This window comes from Hylobates moloch, unplaced genomic scaffold, assembly GCF_009828535.3.
Source record: "Hylobates moloch isolate HMO894 unplaced genomic scaffold, HMol_V3 SCAFFOLD_1, whole genome shotgun sequence".
Taxonomy (NCBI): domain Eukaryota; kingdom Metazoa; phylum Chordata; class Mammalia; order Primates; family Hylobatidae; genus Hylobates; species Hylobates moloch.
In genome coordinates, this window is record NW_026652276.1 from 1,191,314 (window position 1) to 1,204,192 (window position 12,879).

The window sequence follows — 12,879 nt, forward strand, 5'->3', positions numbered from 1 at the left end:
TGTGTGGAAAGTGTGTGTGGACCCGCATTAGGGATGGCGTGAAGGGTTGTTAAGGCACCGTTTGAGGGAGTGTAGGAGGAACGGCGGAAGGAGCTGTTCGGGAAGCGGTAGGGAACGGTGGGGAAGCGTGGGTGGAAGTGTGCGCGGTACTGTGAGCAAAGCCGGAGAGAGCTGTGCGAGGGGTTGGCGGGGAGTGCGAGGCGCTGGCTGGGAAACTGTGGGGAACTGTTGGGCACCGCGTGGAGCTGTGTGAACCGGGAGGAAGTGTGTGGAAGGGGGTGCGGAGCTGTGTGGGGACTGGGGTTTTCGGGAGCTGCGTGGATGCTGCGAGGCCCGTGGGCCGCTGAGAAGCCTGTGTGTGTGTGTGGAACGCTGTGCGGGAGCTCTGAGAAACAGGGTTGCGTGAGGCGTCCAGTGGGAGCCGCGTCAGGAAATGTTTGAGGAACGCGGGAAGCTTTCTGGGGAGCTGTGAGGAACTGTGAGGTCGAGTGTGTCAGGGACGGTGAGGATTTGCGTGTGGAGAATGGTGGAGAACGTGTGTGTAGCGAGGCCCTGCGTAGAGATCTAGGTGAGGATCGGGTGGAACTGGGTGAAGAACTCCACAGAGGACTGTGACAGAATTGCGTGTGGAACTTGTGGGAAAACTTGATGAACGGCGTGACCGGCAGCCATCCCACGGGTGGAGTCCGCATTCGAGTGACTGCCGTTTTCCTTAATGGAGGAATAAAGGGGGAAGCAGGAGGAGCTGCGTGAAGAACCGTTTGGAGAAACGTGAGGAACTGCGTGGGGAGGCGGGAGGAACTGAGGAACTGTGTGGGGAGCCGCGAGCAGCCGCGTGGGAACCGTGTGGGGAATGGCGAGAGCTGCCTGAGGGACTGAGCGCTTGAGCGTGCGGGACTGAGATGTGGAAGCACCACGTGGGAACCGCGTGACTGGCTGTGCGAGGGACCCTGCGAGGGACAGTGACAGAGGCTTTTGAAGGAGCCGAGCGAGAGAGTTTTCGAGGAACTGGCTGAGGAACCGGGCCCAGAGCAGGGAGGCGAGGCCGGCAGCAGCCCGGCCCTTCTGAGGATCTGAGGTCCCTCCCGGCTTGCCAGGAGCTGCCTGGCCGAGCCTTAGTGGCAGCAGCGGGCGGGTTTTCAGCAGGACTCACAGTGTCTGCTTAGCCGAGGATGGGTCCGCAGGCCATGCGCGCTGCGTGAAGGGTAGGTTGGGAGCAGGGTGGCCTGGTGCGGCAAGTCAGGATGGAAGGTCGGCGTTCCAGGCTTGGGGTGGTGAAGGCTGCGGGGCCGAGACGGGAGAGCGGGGTGGTCCTGGGAGATGGCGGAGCACGACTGGACAGGGAGGCAGTGAGGGAGCAGGAAACCCAGGGGGCTGCTGGGCTCCTTGCTGAAGTGGCTGAATGGCTGGAGGACATTTATGTGGAAGCAAGGAATATGACACATAGCAGAGAATTCACCCTCAGGAATTAAATAATCAAAAACCAAACTAGAGGCTGGGCGTGGTGGCTCACGCCTGTAATCCCAGCACTTTGGGAGCCCGAGGTGGGTGGATCATGAGGTCAAGAGAGCGAGACCATCCTGGCCAACATGGTGAAACCCTGTCTCTACTTTAAAAATACAAAAATTAGCCGGGCATGGTGGCGCACGCCTGTAGTCCTAGCTACTCAGGAGGCTGAGGCAAGAGAATCACTTGAACCCGGGAGGCGGAGGTTGCAGTGAGCCGAGATCGTGCCACTGCACTCCAGCCTGGTGACAGAGGGAGACTCTGTCTCAAAAAAACAAAAACAAAAACAAAAAAAAACTAGAAATAGAGTAGAGTTAGTCCCTACCAAGTTTCCAAAGAAAAAAGAAAGCAGTCAGTTGTGCTGCTGAGCTGCGAGATGGACACCCTGAAACCCTGCTCACAGAGAAGCCAGTGCAGCATTCTGGACCCCCTTTGACAGGGAGTCTCAAGAGCTTTCAAATTTTATGTGCCTTGTGAGCTGGTGGAGCTTCTCCTGGGGCTGTCTTCAAGAACAATAATGTCTGTGTGTGTGCCCAGCCCTTGAGGTGGCATCTGCGTGCATGTCCTGGGGTGCAGGCTCGAGGGTCAGAGGTCTCGTCTGCCAGCCCAGCAGGTGCTCTGCAAATGCTTCATAAGCCAATGTATACATGAACCAGTAGACATTGGAAGTCACTGAAACCCACAATTAGTGGGATCATTAAGTTAGTCACAGAGTGTCCATCAGAAGCAGTTCCTGGCAGCCGTTATGTGGATGGAGTCCATATTTTAAAGAGCCAAAGAGGTAGCAAGAGCATGGAGGATGCTTCATTCTGAGGGGAGGGATGGGAGAACAGGTCGTTAGAGGAAGGCCTGTGAGCTGGCTTCTGCAGGACCATAGGGAGTTTGATGGGGGAGAGGGCAGGTGAACTCTGGGTGAAGGGGAGATTTAAGCTGGCAGGGAGGTAAGTGTGCAGAGGCCACAGAGGCCTGGAGGGCCACATTTAGCTGTGGGGGCCTTTTCCCTTGGGTCAGAAGGAGTTGCTGATGGTGTTTGAGGAGGGGCCATGGGCTCAGTTGGGTCCTTCAGACAGAGTAGAGGGAGGAGACACACTTGCTGGTGACATCAGCACTCCTGGCCGGTGTCCAGCTGGGTGGCCCAGGGGCAGCAGGTATGGCCGGGGGAGGAACCTGAAGGACGTGCTAGCAAGTCCCTGACTGTGGCCTAGAGGAGGCCTCTGGGGTGGCGCCCTGGGGTCTGGGCAGGGAGAGGCCTGGGCAGCCTGAGAACGTGTCCAGCAGAGCGCGCCCCACCCCTTGCCCAGCCTCTAGCTTTAAGACCCACTTGGCAGGGCCCGCGCCGGCCCCTCCCTTTCACTTCCTCTCCAGTGGGCTCGGGCTTGACCTTGAATGTTCCTCCCGCACAGAACAAGAAAAAGAAGAAGACAGATTTCATTCCGTACCGAGATTCCGTGTTGACCTGGCTCCTCCGGGAAAACCTGGGTGAGAACTTGTGGGTTTCCCTGTCCCCAGGGCTCTGATCCCACCCTGGGCTGTGCCCCTCTTCCCCACTGAGGGGGTGCCCAGTCGCCAGGAGGCCTCTCACCCTTTCTGGGCTGAGGCTGCGAGGTGAACCTGGAGGGTCCAGTCAGCTCATGGCCCTTCTGGAGGGCCTGGGGCAACGGCCAGCAGTGGGTTAACGAAGCGAGTGTGGGAACCAGGACGGCCCAGGGGGCAGCACAGCACACACCTGCCTGTGTTAGTGGTCCTGGGTCAGGTGGGCTGTGACACCCAGGCCAAATACTCATCCTTCTCTGGGCCTTGGTTTCCCCATCTGTCACGGGGACCTGGGACTCAATCTGGGAGCTCAGCTTGCTGGGTTTTGAGGGGCTGCCATAAACCTCCTCCTCCCCATCTGAGTTCTGAGTGGTGAGACTTAGATGGGGAGGTGGGAATTGAAATGCACCCGATGCTGATCCCGTCCGTCCCGGAATAACCTGAGTCCTCCCCAACTGCATTTACAGCTGGAGAGGCTGATGCCCAGGGAGGTAAACTGAGTCTTGTGCTGACCTGATGAACATAGATGACTAGGGGTCCCTGGCCTCCCTCAGCTGCATGGCTGAGGTGTGCAGAGCCCAGGCTGACCACCTCTGCACCCCACAATTAGCCACGCTGCTCCCCAGCTCAGGCCAGTACTGCAGACCGCAGCAGGCCTGCAGATGGATGGGTCCCACTGAGAGAGGAGGAGAGTGTTCCTTCACCTGAGATGTGGGCTGGGAAGGAGCTCCCTGCTCCAGGCACACCCAGGTTCAGCCCCAGGGCGGGGGCAGGGGAGTCCTCCCACAGAGCCTTTCCTGGGGCCTGTGTGACATGTGCCCAGCCCTTCACACTGTCTCTTCAGTCCCTATGGGGACCCACCTTGGACCCATGCCCTGGGGACATGGCCCTGAGGATATACAGTTCCCTAGGGTCAAGCAGGCAAGTTCATCTGTCCAGACTTGAAGCACCGCCAGGCAGCAGTCCTGAGGGCTGGGGTGGGTTCAGTGGTGATCTTTTCCGACTGCTGAGGTCACCTAGACAGGATTCCCTGAAGAGAAAGACACAATCTGTTCCTCACGCCACACATTACCTGATGCTGGGATCCTACTAACCTGGGCCAGGAATCTGATGTTAAATACTGAGGAATATATTTCAAATGAAAATGATAGAAGTGCTTGAAAAAAATATTGAACATAAATGGTATTTATTTTGGAGTAAATACTTTAAAACCCTCCACAACTTTCCTGTCTGCTTTGGGGAAAGGAAGGCCTGATGGTTGTAAAATGGCCCCAAATGTGAGAAAAACACAAGTAGAAGAGAAATAATGGTGGTGCCTGGTTCAGAGATGAAGGAGCAGCCAAAGAAGGCCAGGTCCTTGCTGTTGTCTGTGTTCATGGGGGGAGGGTAAGCCTGTGACTCAGTTTACCTCTCTAGGCCTCAGCCTCCCCATCTGTAAATGTGGGGGGAAGGGGAGAGCAGACATAGCCCTGGGACCTAGATCCCCCTCTGGGCACAACCTGGTCTTCTTCCCACAGGCGGTAACTCAAGGACTGCTATGGTGGCAGCCCTCAGTCCTGCAGACATCAACTACGACGAGACTCTTAGCACGCTGAGGTGAGTTCTCCAGGGAGACAAGCTCTGCTCCCCACTCCCTGGTCTTGGGGGATGGATCCTCCTGTGCTTGAATTGGGAGCACCAGTGAGCAGGGGCGACTCTGTGAGGGGTATACCCTGGACTCTGTGAGGCTGGAAGGGACTGTTGTGAGGCTCCTGGGACTGCAAGGGCCCTGTTCCATTCCCTCCATGGAGCCTTTGGGGGTGTGCTTTGGGGCTGCAGGCAGCCCAAGGCCCGGTGGCACCAGACTGGGAGAGCTCTGCCTGCTGGGCGGAGCAGTTTACACTCACCTGCCAGCCGGGGTAACCACTGGGGATTTTTAGATAGCAAAGGGGCATAGGTATGTCTTATGGGCAGGGTGGGCACCTGGGGTGGGGAGCCTGGGCCCCTAGCCATGCTAGAGGCTGCTCAGTTGTTTGGGTCAGTGATCTCTCCCTTTTGACCGTGCACCACCAGTGCTTAAGAGAAACAAAGGGCGTGTGTCACAGTAGAAGTTCATGTACTAGTTGGAAACATAGACATGTGCATGAGCTGGTACACGGTGTGGGCACAAGCCTACACACACGTAGATGTTCTCACATTTTCCCACTGGACTTTCTCCCTCTACCCTGGGACCACTGGGGGAGAGGACACCACCCTGTCCCTTCTCCCTTGGGCCTCAGTTTCCCCAAGCGGGAGAGCTGGAACTGGGTGACCTCACCTGTAAGTCTTCTCTGGCCTGTGGCCCCAAATGCCCTCCCCAGCGACTTGCCATGGGGGCGATTTCTCACTCTGCGCCAGGCTGTGCTGGCTCAGGTCCACCTCTGGCCTGGCTGCTGAGCCCAAAAGGCTGAGTCTTGGGCAAGGCTAGGTGTGGACCTGTCCCAAGCACAGCCCACAGCCCACAGCCGCCTCTGCCACCCAGGTATGCTGACCGGGCCAAGCAGATCCGCTGCAATGCTGTCATCAATGAGGACCCCAACAACAAGCTGATCCGCGAGCTGAAGGATGAGGTGACCCGGCTGCGGGACCTGCTGTACGCCCAGGGTCTTGGCGACATCACCGACAGTGAGTGCCTGCGCCAGCCTGTCCTGGACAGGGTTGTGGGGCCTCAGGCTAAGGGGCCTCGCAGGTCATCACATCCTCTCTCTTGGGGCCACCACTTTGCTGGCTGCACCCTGGGCTGTGGCAGCTCCACACCGCTCCCAGAGCCCCTCTGGGCCAAATCCCTGTCCCTGCTCCATGTTCCTGGGCAGAACTGCCTCTGGGTGGGAGGCCGGGTGGGGGCCCTGGACAAGGGCAAGTTTCCTGGCCTTGGCCTGGGTGGTACCACATGGTTTGGGTTCAATGCTGATGCAAGTGGGCCAGAGACGGCTCCCCTGGAAGCCCCATAGGCAGGCTGTGGGTGCTGGGGTCACAGCGGCCCCTTGTGTTCTGGAGCTGAAGACCTTCACCACCCTGCTTGTGGCCACACACTCACTGCTGGCCACCCTGGCCTGTGAAAGGCATGCCTGAGCCTCTGGAGACAAACCTGTTCTTCTGTTTCTCTGTCTCTCCCCCTCCCCCACGCTTCCCTCCCCCCGTAGCCAACACTGTGCCTGGAGGACCCAAATGTGTGTATTCCCTTTGCTGCTCTCTGCATCTCTGCTTCCAGCCCCAGCCAGCATGAGGGCCTAGGGCGGCACGGGCAGGGAGGGGTGAACCCCAGGGTACCTGCTCTGCTTTCTTCTCCTTCTGGGGGAGCAGAAAGCACTGCTCTCCCTCAGCCACAGGGCCCTGCTCGTAGATGTGGGATTCTGTCTGCCTCTGAGCCCACACTCCTGGCTCATTCCCACCCATATGGTCTACATGAGAAACCAAGGCAATGGGGGAGTCAGGGTGTAGCTGAAGCCTTCTCAGGCTAAACGTGGCCGAGATCAGGCCCTCTGACCCCCTGTGCACCCAGAGGCCTGTGAAGGTCAGGATATCAGCACCAAAGGGTCAGGAGGGCTGGAGGGACTGTCCTGTCCCCAGCTCTTGGCTCAGGCCTCCGTCTGCAATGCCATTTCTCCAGCTGACCTGACCCCCCACGCCCAGGCCCTCGACTCTGGAAATGCCATAAACTCAACTTTCACAGCAGATGCTGCCAAATCCCGCCCAGCCTTTGTGCCTCCTGGCCTCGGTCCTGGCTCCATGGGGCTCAGTGCCTCCCCGAGCCTGGCTGCAGGGCGCCCTCCACTTCCCCCACACCCCGTGTGGTCCCGTGCTTGCTGCTGCTCTGCTGTGTGTTCGCTTCTGCTAGGAGACCCTTGGCACCACCTACTCCAGAGATGTCACAGCCCCACCTCCCAGGCCTTAGGAACACATGAGGCCTAGGCTGGTGGGTGAGCTCCTCGAGGTGGAGGGGAAGGGCCTCCCTCATGAGGGTCCCATGTTCACCTCCTCCAGGATGGTCTCTGGGCCAACAGTCAGTGGGCTGAACGGTTAGCACAGCCCGGCCCCACAGCTCGGGGGTGTGTGGTGTCCCAGGCTGACGGTGGGTGCGAGGGGTGGGAGGACAAGTGTGGGGATCTGTATGGGGCGCTGCTGGGTGACCATGCCAAGCCAGTGGACAGGGTGGGAAGATGCAGGGAGGACGGGCTCCCAGCCCTCAGGTGCGGGAGCTGCAGGGCGGCCTGGCAGTGGGGCCTGGAGTGCAGCTGCGGGAAAGCAAGAAGCCTGGCACAGGGGGTGCAGGGGAGCTCCAGGGTGCCTAGGGCTGTGCCATGCTGCTGCTGGGGAGGGCAGGCCTGGGGGACAGGCAGGCAAGTGGGTGCCACTGCCGGCTGGGTCCCATCATAGGCAAGGGGTGGCAGGAAGGCCTTGCATGCGCTTGTCCTGGGCCGGGCAGGGCTGCTGTGCCTCGTTGATGGTTTCTGTTTCTTGCCTTCTCTGGGCCCCATCTCTTACTTTTTCCCATCTTCATCTTTTTTCTCTCCCTCCCTCTGTCTGTCTGCCCGCCCTACCCCTCCTCCCCATAGATGTGTCCGACCTTGAGAACAATAACCTTAACCGTGGCGGGACGGTGAATGAAGCCCCTGACCCTCTCTCCACAGTGACCAATGCCCTGGTGGGTATGAGCCCCTCATCCTCGCTCTCAGCCCTGTCCAGCCGCGCGGCCTCTGTGTCCAGCCTCCACGAGCGCATCTTGTTTGCCCCGGGCAGCGAGGAGGCCATTGAAAGACTGAAGGTGAGGGCACCACTTGGGGCTTCGGGGTGTCAGACTCTGGGAGTGGAGAGCTCAGAGGAGTTAGAGGCACCCTGCCCTCCTGGGTACAGCCCATCCTGATAGGGCCATTGTGGAGCACCAGCAGGAGCCTCTGGCGTGTGGCCACCCAGGTGCCCAGGGGCCTGTCTCCAGACCACCCACAGCAGCCAAGGCAGCCAGTTCACTTGGGGGTCCCCAGGCTGAGGGCTGCACAACACTCAGCTGCTGGACAGGAAGTGCCCCTGCAGGACCCTAGACCTGGGTGTCTGGATGGCCTGTGCCCCCACCCATGCCAAGCCTGGACAAGGGAAGCTCCAAGAATGAATGTCCAGGACTGAGACTCTTCCTGTCGAGTCTTTAATTGTGTGAGTGGGCACTTGTTCAAGGAGTAGTGAGCTGGATGGCATCTGTGGGTGGAGAGGAGTCTCGTCCCTCCCCACCCCGCAGCACCCCCTCCACTGGTGACAGCCCCAGGTCACAGCAGCTTCCTCCCTGGCATCCTATAGAATTACAGCCCCTGAGAAGGGTGGTGAGTGTGGCACAGGCTCCTGAGCCCCCTCCAGGCCGTCCTGTGTTCACACCTGCACACCTGCCTGGGAATAGTCACCACCTCCCACCGCTCAAAGGCACGATGTGCTCCCTGGTGCCCATCAACGGGCCGGGATCATTTTAGGTTTCCAGTCACACTCCCCTCAGTGAATGGCTGTGCAGGGGCGGATGAGCCACACTCCTGGAGACTGAGGGGCTGAGGGGAAAAGGCAGAGGCCCCATTGAGGCCAGTGTGAGGAAGGGGATGGGGGCGAGGTTGGGCCTGTGACCCTGGAGCAGAGAGCCCTTCTGGGGTGTTGGGGTCCCACTGGGCTGTGGGTGGGAAGAAAAAGGAGAGACCAGGCTGATGTTGGGCAGTGTCGTCCATGTCCTGAAGAGGGGTGAGCACTTGGGCCTCTCGGCAGCAGCGAGGATGGCTGTGCTTTAGGAGCCGAGGCTCAGCATCTCCCAGGAGCATTTGCTTCTCTTTTCCTTCCAGATTTGTTTTGTGTTTTCCCCATTCTCCTGAGCGTGTCTAAGGGAAAGACACACATTCTATGAGCTTCACCTTGGTCTTTTGGATGCCTCGGTGCCTGGACGGGCCCAGGAATGTGGCTCTTTTGCTTTGCAGCCACTTCTCCTGGCACTTGTGTCTCCATTGTCCTCTCCCTTGGCCCCAGCCCCAGCAGCTCACTGTGCTCTGCCTCAATCCCCAGGAAACAGAGAAGATCATAGCCGAGCTCAATGAGACCTGGGAGGAGAAGCTGCGGCGGACAGAAGCAATCCGGATGGAGAGGTGTGCAGCGGGGCAACTGAGGCCCAGGGGGAGGGGTGCAGCCAGCAAGCCCGAAGCCTGGGCAGGATGAGCACTGAGCCCTGCCCTCCAGTGCTGGGCACCTGCACCATGGGGTGGCCACATCCCAGCCCAGGGCAAACCTATTCCCTCATCCCCAATGACCCCCACCTTGTATACCGCTAGCTGCTAGCCACCAAGGCCTGAGAGACCTGAGGCCTGATAGACCTGATCCCTGACCATGGTGCAGAGGGGCCGGTCCCATCAGCAGATGCCCTAACCCAGTGACCAGATGGGACATGCATGGGCACCACCCAGGCCATGGTGGCCACAGGCCTGCTGCCCCCATTGGTCAGCCAGGGCTGAGGCCAGTGCTGGAAGCCTTGTGGAGCTTGTGCTGACCTCAGCTCTGTTTCCCCAGGGAAGCCCTGCTGGCTGAGATGGGTGTGGCCATGAGGGAGGATGGCGGCACCTTGGGCGTATTCTCTCCCAAAAAGGTAGGAGCTGTCTCAGTTCTGTGGTACTGCCCTCATCTGAACAGGACCAGATGAGGTGCTGTCTCAGGTAGAGCCAGAGGGGGCTCCTGGGAGTAGGGGAGCACGGTGGGGCTCTGGCCCAGGCACTGGGGCTGTGAAGCTCACCCACAGTCACACTGTGCTTTTTGTGGAGAATTCGGTCCCCACATTCTCATGGTGGGGCATGCTGGTGGCTTTGGGACATCAGATGGGTCTCTTAGTGGCCTGGATTGTGGACTGGGCTCTCCAAGGTCAGGGCAAGGCTGAGAAGCCAACGCCCAGGCTGGAGACTGAGACACGAGGGGCCTGGACCTGCCCTGGAGCCTGTGCTGCTCAAAGAGCTGGGTGCCAGCTGCCTTCTTAGAACTCAGCTAGAGTCAGGTCTCACTGTTCCAGTGGGGACCCCTCTTCTCCCACCAGGCCAAGCCTAAGGGATCTTTCAGCTGGGGGCCCTCAAATGGCACAGAACCCCTGAGCAGCTGCTTCAGAGTGTATATGACTCCTGTGCCCCCATCCAGCAGCCCAGGTGGGGCATGGCACAGCAGCCCAGGTGGGGCATGGCACACGCACTTGGGAGAAAGTCTTTCTTGTGGTTCTAGTCCCCAAACCCCACACACCCACCCCAAAGATGGCCAGGACATGGGGACAGACACCTGTGTGTCCATAGCTTGGGAGGGGCTGGGCAGGGCTGTGCTCCAGGCCGGGGGCCCAGCACGTGCTGAGGTCCAGAGGCAGGAAGGGCCTGAGAAGAGCTGTAGGGAGATTCCAGTCCCGGGCAGGGCAGGGACAGGTAGTGCCCTAATGGGGCTTCACTATACAAGTCTTCCAGACAGGCCTTTGGTTTGGTCTGGAATGGATTGTTCCCTGCACTGTTTCAGACCCCATCCCCTTCCTGGAGGTGTAGGGAGGAACTCCAGGTGTGCAGTTTTATTGGTGGCCCTGGATCTGGGCATTGCCCAGAAGTGGGACCACTGGGGACCCCCTTCTTGAGAAGTTCGGTGTTCTTGGGAGTCACGAGACGTGCACAGGCCAGTGGGGTCCCAAGGCTGCAGCCCCTACTCAGCCCCAAAGCCGTGGGCACAGCCCCTCCTGGCTGGACATCTTCCCCACTCAGGGGGCAGGGACAGCTGGGGATGTTCTGTCCCCTTTGTCCAGTGACGAGGCCTCCACCTCTCTGGATGGGGGTGCCTCAGGTGGCTCATCAAGGATCCTTTCACAACTGCTTCACTCCCCAGACCCCAGGGCTGAGCCCTCCATGGTCAGGGTCCTGATCCTTCTTGGCTCTTGGCTCCCACTGGTGAGCCCACGGTTTCTGGGTTGTCTGAGCTGGAATGGGGTCCTAGAACCCCATTTTACAGTCCAAAGCTGGGAACCCAGGACCCCATTTGACAAAGCCTGTGGTCTGCACATCTGGGGGCTCACCCCAGCCTCAGAGGGCCCCAGGGCCCCCACATGCTGAGAGCTGGGGCTCTCTGCCCTTCTGGAAGCTCAGCTTCTGCTGCAGTGATGGGGCTGCTGTGCCAGGCCTGGGTGTATGCGGGTGGTCGGGTCCCACCAGCCTGCTGCTGTTGGTGGGCTGGGCCTTCAGCTTGTGCTTTCTGTGTTCCTCATTTTCCTGACTTGGAGTGGCCAGCCTGGTGGCACCAGCCGAGTGTGGGGGCAGGGACCCTGGTGGTAGTCTGGTGCCTGGGGAGAGGTCAGAGGGGGGTGTGGCCAGCATCGGGCTCCTGCCCCTCTGCAAGAGAGATGATCCTCCTGTCTCCCTGCAGACACCACACCTCGTCAACCTGAACGAGGACCCGCTGATGTCCGAGTGCCTGCTTTACTACATCAAGGATGGGATCACCAGGTGAGAGGGGACCTGGCAGCCACTCCAGCCTGGCCAGGCCCTGGGATCTGGCAGGGGAAGGGTGGACTCCCCATTCCTGCTGCTGCAGAGGGGCCACTGAGTTTGGACTTCCCCAGCGACCCCGCTGATGTCCGCCCTGGGTGTTTCCCAAACAATCCTGGTTGGGCGTCCCTGGAGGCCAGTGGGTGGTGTCCTGGGTGTACTGGGTCCCGGCTGCAGTGCTGATGGCGCCCCCACCACACAGAGTGGGCAGGGAGGATGGCGAGAGGCGGCAGGACATCGTTCTGAGTGGGCACTTCATCAAGGAGGAGCACTGTGTCTTCCGGAGCGACTCCAGGGGAGGCAGTGAAGGTATCACCACCCTACCGTCCCCACCCGCACCCACGCCTCTGTGCTGTGATGATCAGGCCTGAATGAGGTCACCCTTTCCAAGCTTACCCAGAATTAAGTGGGTTGCGAGTCATACTTCTAGGCAGGACATGTGTGTGTGTGTGTGTGTGTGTGTGTGTGAGAGAGACAGAGAGAGAGAGAAAGAGAGAGAGAGATTTGGAGAGAGAGAGAGAGATATTTGGGGCCAGCCTTGAAGACAACTTCTATTAGGTTGGTGCTTGGGAAAATGCCTGGTACCTTCTGTGGCCAGGGGTGGCTGCTGCCTTAGGGAGCTGAACCTCCTTGAGGGCTGGAGGTGGGGGCACAGGTGGGCTGCTGGCCGGGAAGCATGTTGGGGCCCAGGGTGGAGGATGTTCACGGCGGGAGGACAGTGAGCCATGAGGATTGAGCCCAGATCAGGGTGGAAAACTATTTCCAGACCTTGGTTTCCTGTTGGCCGTGGGCGGCCATCTGTCCGTTTCCCCTGCCTGCCCAGTGGTCTCCCTCCTGGAGATGACGTGGGGCTGTCCCCATTGCCTGGTGCTGCCCAACTCAGGGATGGGCCTGTGGTGTCGGTGTGCCGTCACATGGCCCACAGCCCAGGCTAAAGGCATCTCCTGGCAGCATCCAGCCAGCCTCTGGCCTGCAGACCCGTGACTGACACCCACTGTCCAACTTGGCCACCTCAGGATAATGGCCCTAAGTGGTGTTGGGACGGTTGGCTCTCCTGGAATTCTCTGACTGCAAAGCCCTGCCTGCCCTCTCCTGTGGGATGACCCAGGCCCCATTAGCTGGTGTTTTTATCCTTGTCCACCTGGAGAGCTGGACAGGGCCCTGGGTGCTCAGGCCCAGCACAGCCTCTTGGCTTCAACGTGGGCACATGCATCCTCCTCCTGGGGGTCACTTTCTTCCTCTGTTAAGTGGGGTGAGACCTCTAAGCTCCTCTGAGGCCCAAATGAGTGTTGCCAGTGGTCACGGCCTGTGT

At 59.6% G+C, this 12,879-nt stretch overlaps 1 protein-coding gene across 21 annotated transcripts in view; it reads left to right on the forward strand.

Moving 5' to 3' along the window:
- KIF1A (kinesin family member 1A) overlaps positions 1–12,879 on the forward strand; it is a 124,016-nt gene that overhangs the window by 59,581 nt on the left and 51,556 nt on the right. For 8 of the 21 annotated variants that reach the window (XM_032761702.2, XM_032761657.2, XM_032761667.2 and 5 more), the window contains exons 11-19: positions 2,910–2,985; positions 4,557–4,635; positions 5,540–5,682; positions 6,201–6,227; positions 7,614–7,822; positions 9,085–9,164; positions 9,583–9,658; positions 11,446–11,525; positions 11,770–11,876. In XM_032761702.2, coding sequence (XP_032617593.1) covers positions 2,910–2,985; positions 4,557–4,635; positions 5,540–5,682; positions 6,201–6,227; positions 7,614–7,822; positions 9,085–9,164; positions 9,583–9,658; positions 11,446–11,525; positions 11,770–11,876 — 877 coding nt within the window. The remainder of the gene's footprint in view (positions 1–2,909; positions 2,986–4,556; positions 4,636–5,539; positions 5,683–6,200; positions 6,228–7,613; positions 7,823–9,084; positions 9,165–9,582; positions 9,659–11,445; positions 11,526–11,769; positions 11,877–12,879) is intronic. The other 13 variants (XM_058436577.1, XM_032761731.2, XM_032761834.2 and 10 more) reach the window with 2 other exon arrangements.